This window comes from Haemorhous mexicanus, chromosome 13, assembly GCF_027477595.1.
Source record: "Haemorhous mexicanus isolate bHaeMex1 chromosome 13, bHaeMex1.pri, whole genome shotgun sequence".
Taxonomy (NCBI): Eukaryota; Metazoa; Chordata; class Aves; order Passeriformes; family Fringillidae; genus Haemorhous; species Haemorhous mexicanus.
The window spans coordinates 18870140-18877451 of NC_082353.1; the positions used below are offsets into that span (position 1 = coordinate 18870140).

The 7312-nt window shown below is 52.6% G+C and overlaps 1 protein-coding gene across 2 annotated transcripts in view; it reads right to left on the reverse strand.

The window, feature by feature from the left end:
* The window catches only part of IGF1R (insulin like growth factor 1 receptor), a 171798-nt gene extending 167095 nt beyond the window's left edge, over window positions 1–4703 (reverse strand). For both annotated transcript variants that reach the window (XM_059858610.1, XM_059858609.1), the window contains exon 1: window positions 3749–4703. In XM_059858610.1, coding sequence (XP_059714593.1) covers window positions 3749–3842 — 94 coding nt within the window. In that variant the 5' untranslated portion in view covers window positions 3843–4703. The remainder of the gene's footprint in view (window positions 1–3748) is intronic.
* Window positions 4704–7312: the final 2609 nt, after the last annotated feature.

Below are 7312 nucleotides of genomic sequence, written 5' to 3' on the forward strand. Positions count from 1 at the left end.
CTCTCAGTTTCTGACTCACACAAGCCTTTGCTCCAGTTCTGGTTTGCAAACCAGAAGTCCAACCCAAGACAATCAAAAAATGGTCCAAGTACTGCCAGGCTCACTCTCCCTGCCCCAAACTCCAGGCACCATCACTCCCTCCACACTTCCCTCCTCTCCTCTTTCTGCAGAACCCCCTGATGCCAATTCCTTACTGGCTCTGGCATTTTCTACTCACAACCTCAATTACAGCAGGAATTATCCAACTCCCAGTTGCCAACACTCCCTAACCACTGGGTGTACAGGAAAATGCTGATGCAAAAGCGAGGTGTGTGTAACGCCGACACTCAGCAGGTCATGAGGGCTTTACTAAGCAACCTGGGAGAGAGATTAAGCATCAGCATGAGCTACTGTTCATTATCAGAAACACAACATCCAGCCTGGATAGACAAACAAAAGCTCGGTGCTAACATGAGCAGACCCATCAAGATATCCATCAATCTGAAGTATTATCACACCTAAAATTATTATTTTCCTTCTAAGTGTTTAACCCATTCCCTCCTAGACATTCCCTCTGTAAATACGCAGAAGGCTGAAAATCAGAACCCCCATCATGCTCTAGGGAGAAAAGGAAGAAAACACTGTGTTTATGCCTCATCCTAAACCCACCCCCAGCATCAAACAGCCTCCAACAGTTGTAGCTTTACACATCAAATGCACGGGTACAGCACCACAAACTCTAGCTTAATGAAAGGTCTTCTCATTTCCATTTTTGTGCCGTTCTAACACAATCTCAGGGAATTCTCAGCATTTAAAAATGACTTTTTCTGAATCAGAAGCTCCCCACTGAAGCTACCTGCATTTTAAAGAGGTTTCTGTCACATAACTACACACACATTTTATATAATTTAGCATTAAAGGGATGGGTCTCTCCCCTCCAGTTGTAACTCCTTTGTATTCCTATTTAGGAATGCCTTGCTTGTTTGACCGAAAATGGAAGTGCCTTTTAGCTATGACACAGTATATATGAAAAACAAATAAAAATTAAGATTAATCTTCCTTCCACTATTGTGGAGAGAGAGAAGAATATGAAGAGATGTAAAACATCTGCTCTGGAGATCATTTTTCCCCCTAACAGCAAAATTCTTTCAGCAATAACTCGTGAAAACAAAGGCTATTAAACTGTAAACTACAAAGACAATCGATTAGAGGCAGTATTCAGCTAAGACAAGTTTTTCAGCATATCTTCCCATATTTAAATGCCTGGATCTTCTTCAGAAGATATTTCATTTGGGATGTTCATTTTAGGTAAGTGGTAACCACAAACACTTCAGAGGACTAGAACCTAAAATCCTAACATATTCTTCCTGCATTACTTCATCACCAGAGCTGGGTGAGCATTTTTTTTTCAAGGTACTTTGTACCAGGTAAGACAAGGAAAACAATTCTAAGTGTGTATCCTAGCAGTTTAAGAATGCACCAAATCTCCTCCTCCTCCTCCCGCTGTTTCTGCACGCTACTGGATCCTTTGTAAGCTCTTCCCTGAGGAAGGGCACGGGGGTTTTGGTTTTAAAGATTAATCTTCCCTCTTGAAAACAGCTCTAGCCAAAAAGTTCAACTCATGAAAGTAAGACTGCAGTTCTCCAGCCCTGACTGGCCCAAAAGCTTAAACTGGGCCTTAATTTGAAAGGAGTTAACAGGCATTTACTGCCTAACGAAACATAACTATTACTCAACATGCATTACAGGCTCCGTCTATGTGCTTCTTGCTCACTTATCTTTTTTTGTGTACTTAGCCTCACTGCCAGTGCATCCAAAGAACTTCCCTTTCTTTTGAATCTGAAACCACCACTTTTAGAAAAGCCCTCCTGCCTCCTGAATTCTTTCCCTTTACATTTAAAATGGAGAAATTTGATCTCCTCGTTCCTTCCCTCCAACAACGCATATCTTTCTGAAAGGGAGAGGCACACAACAACAGCTCCAGGAGTGTACCGAAAAACACACGGCAGAAGAAATTAAAGCATCAGGATGCAGTACAGGAACATCCCTGTTTCTGCAGACGCTGAAGGAGAGGGAGCACTGTTTAAAATGGTTGGGCTCCAAGGCACATTTACCATCTCTCCGTCTACAGAGATACTCCAGGAAACAAGGGAAGGCTAATTTCATGCAAGAGATCCTCAATCCAGCGTGAGCCCGGCATACCAGGAGAAAACCGATCAGCCCCGGGATTAATCCGGCGATGATTGCAGTGTAATCAATGGCAGCGCAGCCCTCCCTGCCCCCTCGATTCCCCCTGCGCCCGAGAGGGGCGGGCACTGCAACACAATCACAGGTTGGAAATGCACAAAAACAAAGTCGGGGCTCTGGCAGCTCCCGAGCGAGGCGGGCGGCCGCGGGGATGGGCTGAGGATCCGCGGCAGGAGGGAGCCGGGCCCCGCACCACGATCCCCGTTCTCCCGGTGTTCCCGGGGAAGCGGCTCCCTCGCACGCTGCTCCAGCCTCGGCGCTGCGTGCAACACGGCCGCTCAGAAAAATGCATCACCCCTAAGATCGCAGCCCGTTCGGCCATCAAACCTTTCCATTTAACCACAAACGTAAAGCGTCAATGTGCGAATTAAGTCTTTTTTATTATTATTATTAACGGCAGCCTGTGACCTTTAGATTGCGGGTTGCCGCCGTAATTCCGCACCCCGCGCACAGCGAGTGAAACCCCTCCTCGGCGGTAAAGCGGCAATAAAAGGCAAGGCGTTCATTTCCAGGAATTCCTCACTCACTACGGCAGGTTACTGCATACAGCCTCTAAATATTGACAGAGATCAAGCTCCTTCCATGCGGAGAAAGCGAGCGGAGTCCTTCCCAGCCCTGCGAGTGTTTACTACGCAGCTCGCAGCCCTGGCTGCGGCGTCTGAGCGCTGCCCCGCGCTCGGGGGGGACACAAAGGAGGGGCACGGCCCCCTCCGCCGGGCTCGGGGCTGCGGCGCTGCCGACCCGTGTGTACAAGCAGGCAGCCGCCTCCCGGGAAGGAAGGCGGGCATGGCAGGGAGGGAGACGCGCAGCCCCGGGTTGTTAAACGTGCTCGAGGAGCAGACGCGTAACAGGAGGAAAACACGCAGAGCCCCGCAGGCAGGGGCGAGACCCGCTCGGCGCCGCGGCGGGAAACGGCGCGAGCCCCAGGAGACCCCCTCAGAGCCACGGGCAGGGAGCCCCTCACACGGACCCCGGTACGAACAGGAACCCCTCACAACCCCCCCAAGGACAGGGAGCCCCTCGCACACAGCCCAGACACGCAGGGAAGCCCCTCACGCACGCACACACACACACACGGCGAGGGAGCCCCTCGCACAGGGAACCCCCTCACAAACAGAGGGAACCCCTTCACACACACAAGGAACCCTTTCGGCAGCCCCCTCACACACACAGGGAGCCCCTCACACGCACACCCAAACACAGGGAGCCCCTCTCGCATCCACACACGCAGGGAGGCCCCCCCATCACCAGCCCACTCACACACATTCATACAGGGACCCCCTCTCACATACACGCACAACACCCACATAAACACACGCACATTCACAGAATAACACCCCCCCCCCCACACACACACACACACACAGGGAGCCCCCCACACACAAACATAGGGACCCCCTCACGCCCCCCCAAATACACACACAGCAGCCGCCGCCCTCGCCCCCTCCCCGGCAGCCCCTCACTCGGGGCTCCCTCACCTCGGGGTCCCTCGCCGCACCCCCCGGGCATGCACTGTACTCACTTTCCCCATTTGTTGGCCACAGACAAAGTGCGGCGAAGACAAGCAGGAACCCCCAGACGACGGCGAGGGACCCTCCTCCAGCGCCAGACTTCATTCCTCTTTCTTTAATTGGACAAAATCCCCCTTTCCGAAAACAAAACAAAGCAAAAAGAAGTCCAAAATTGTTCGCTTTCTTTCCTCTCCCCGTCCTCTAAAAATAACGAGCGGCGGAGGAGCAGCGGGGCAGGGTAAATAAATCCACGTTGCCTCAAGAAATGAAGGAAAAAAAAAAAAAAAAACCACGACCCTTCGGAGCGGCAAACCGGAGGGTTGTTGAGGTCCCTGGGTGTTGATCTTCCGGAGCAACCACACCAAAAATACACAGATATTCACGATGTATTAACGGCAACAACAACAAGGCATGGAAGCCCCGGGGCGACGCTGTCTCCGGGGCGGCGGGGCGGGCTCGGGGCGGCGGGCGGGGGGCGCCGCCGTCTCCCCTCAGCGCTGGCTGCGGTGGTACATCGTGCACAGGAGCCGCAAACACGAGGCACATCGGGGCTGGCAGTCGGCATCTTCAACCTCCATTTTCAAACACCGCACACACGCACACACACAGAGACACAAAAACTGGGAGGGCCGCGGAGGGAGGGGAAGGGGGGGGCGCGACCCAGACAATCCTATTACAAAACAACAACAGCTCCGCCGTCCCCCCGCGCGGGGACGGGGCTGCCCCGGCGGGATCCCCGCGGCTCCGCTCCCCGCTCCGCCGGGGAGGGTGGGGGGGACACCCCACGCACAACCACCACCCACAACAACACCGCCGCCGCCACCACGAGTCCGGCTGCCTGCAGAGGCTCGAAATGCAGAATTTGGGTCGAAAATGAATTAAAAAGGCTTCCCCCCTACTCCTCCTCTTCCTCTCCTCGGCGCGGCTGCCACAAGCTCCTTCTACAAAAAAAAAAAAAAAAAAAAAAAAAAAGAAAAAAAAAAGAAAGGAAAAAAAAAGGGAAAAAAGCCGAATCCAGGACACACACACAAAGCAGCAGCAGCGGCAGCAGCAGCAGCAGCGGGGCGAGCGGAACGCTCAGCACCCCGCCTCCTCCCCCCGCAGCTCTCCTCTTCGCATCCCTCCGAGCCGCCTTGCCATCGCGGCGGGGGCGGGGGGGAGGAGGACGACGACAACAACAACAACAACAAAAACCACCCAGCGAATTTGTAAATCCTTTTCCTTTTTTTTTTTTTTTTTTTTTTCTGCCTTCCCTCCTCCTCTGGGTGCGCGCGCGCTGCGAACCTTCCCCCGGCGCTGCCCAGCCCAAGGCAGGGGGAGGGGGATCCGGGAGAGGTGTGGGGGTGTGTATGTGTGTGTGTGTGAGCAGGGGGGGCTGCGGGGGGCGAGGAAGGCGATCCGGTTTGCTGAAGGTCAAACCCCAGGAGCTTGTTGCGAAGGGTCTGTAATTCCTCCGGGGAGGGAACGGGGCGGGGAGGGAGACGGGGGGGAAGGGTCTGCTGCTCTGCTGCTCCTCCCGATTAATTCGCCGCTCGCTTGCAGCAGGGTTTGCAGCGCTCTGCTGCCGCGTCTGCCCCCCCCCCCCCCCAATCCTCCTCCTCCTCCTTCTCCTCCGCGCTGCCTCCCTGTGCACGACGGAGAGTGAGCGCTGGTAAACAAGAGCTCGGCGACCGCGCGGGGACGGGGCTCGCGCCCGCCTTCCCTTCCCTTCCCTTCCTTTCCCTTCCCTTCCGCGCGCGCTCCCGTTCCCCCCCCCCGCGGGCTCCCCTCGCCCAGGCGGCGGCGCCGGCGGCGCGCGCGGAGGCGGCGGCGGCGCGAGCGAGCGCCGAGAAAAACCCGGAGTGGATCAGGACCGGAAAGATGCTGCACCTCGGGATGCTGCGGTGCCCCCGCTGCTCCTGCCTCTGCCCCGGCATTCCCTAACGGGGAAACGGGAGAAGGAGACCTGGTGGATGTGCAGCGAGCATCCTGCGGGGCGGCGGGAGAGCCCACGAGTGAGCTCTGCCAGTGGAAATGCTGCTGTGTTCCTGATTAATTAATTAAATAAATAAATAAATAAACAAAACATATAATAAAGACAGAGATGGGGTTAGGAGGAAGGAGAAATCCATAACTGCGATTTTTACATGGCATGTTTATTTATTTACGTCATTTAATGGAAGCCGCTCCTCCATTTCATACTGAGAGCAAGGCCAAGGCCGACCCTGGAGCGCTGCTCCCAGGGTTGCGGGTCAGGAAGGAGGAAAGGGATGCCAAGGCTTGGCCCAGTGCAGGGGACAAACCACGGTGGGACACGTCCCCATCCACACTCACCATCCTCCCCTTGCGCGTTCACCGTCCCCATCCAACGCTCCCACATAGTCACTCCGTTTCTCAGCTGTTCACTCGTATCCCTCAATGACATTGGACACCCGGCCCCAAACGGTGGGACTTGGGCTGAGTTGAAGCAGCAGAGGTTTGGGCTTTTCGGAATCAGAAGGCGTGGGCTGTGTTCCCGCTGTTTCACCGGAGCTCGTAGTAGCCATGCTGCACGGCATATGGGTGTCCTGAGTAATCACAGATTTGTTGCAATACTTTGGCATGGGGAGATAGCAAAATGATGCTGGAGTATAAGAAAGCAGACATCTGCGAGCATTAGCTATATTCTAGGCTGTTGGTTGTTGGGTTTTTTTTAAGAAGTACATTAAGAAATTTGCAAATGTCACATTATTAATGCAAATATCAAAATTAAGTTTTTACATTTAAACCTGAATTCTTCTTGAGCATCTTGCATTACAATATCCTTCAGTGATGCTACCCCATCATTTCCAACAACCTTGTACTGTACGTGTTTCTTCTTGTCGTTTTTCCATCCATTTTTCTACTGTTTGCCTTGTGAGAATGGTCCTGTGGTCTGAGTTACTCATCAACTCTTGTACCCCTTAGGAAAGATGGAGAGGTTCAATTCTGTGTCACAGAAATTGAAGGGAAGATCAACAGGGACAGGATTGCCACACGAGCACACCTATGTGTAATTCAAGAATAACTCAAAACTATGTGCATTTGGGTGGTAGGACAACCCTCCTGAGATTCCCTGTAGGAAAATCAGGCATTTTCACGTGAAACCATCCTGGACTGCCATGTGTGTGTCTATCGTAGATTTTATCAGCCACACACAGGCTCTCATGTCCTCAAATTGAACTAGAGAGATCTTCATGTGCCATAAATTTTTACTGTTGCTGTACAGCTGTGGCTGCTACGGGTGCTGGTTCTGAGCAGAACAAGTGTCCTTTCTGTCTGTGTCATGGCATTGATGCAGCATAAATTGTAATGTCTTATTTACCAATTAATGTATTGTTGTGTAAAGGCAGAGCTGAAGTGGGAACTGCGTGTCTATCCTTCATCATTCTGCTGTCATAAAGAACTTTTATCTTTGTCAAATAGCCTTTCTTTCATTACTTTGGCAAATAGGGTAAGTCATGGACAAGCCTGTTGTACTGGGTGACGCACAGGCAGAAAGCAGAAAGATGTGCTGTGCCTCCAAGGAGCTTCCAGTCTCATATAAACACAGCCCTATAGGTGTTGTAATGTAGTTT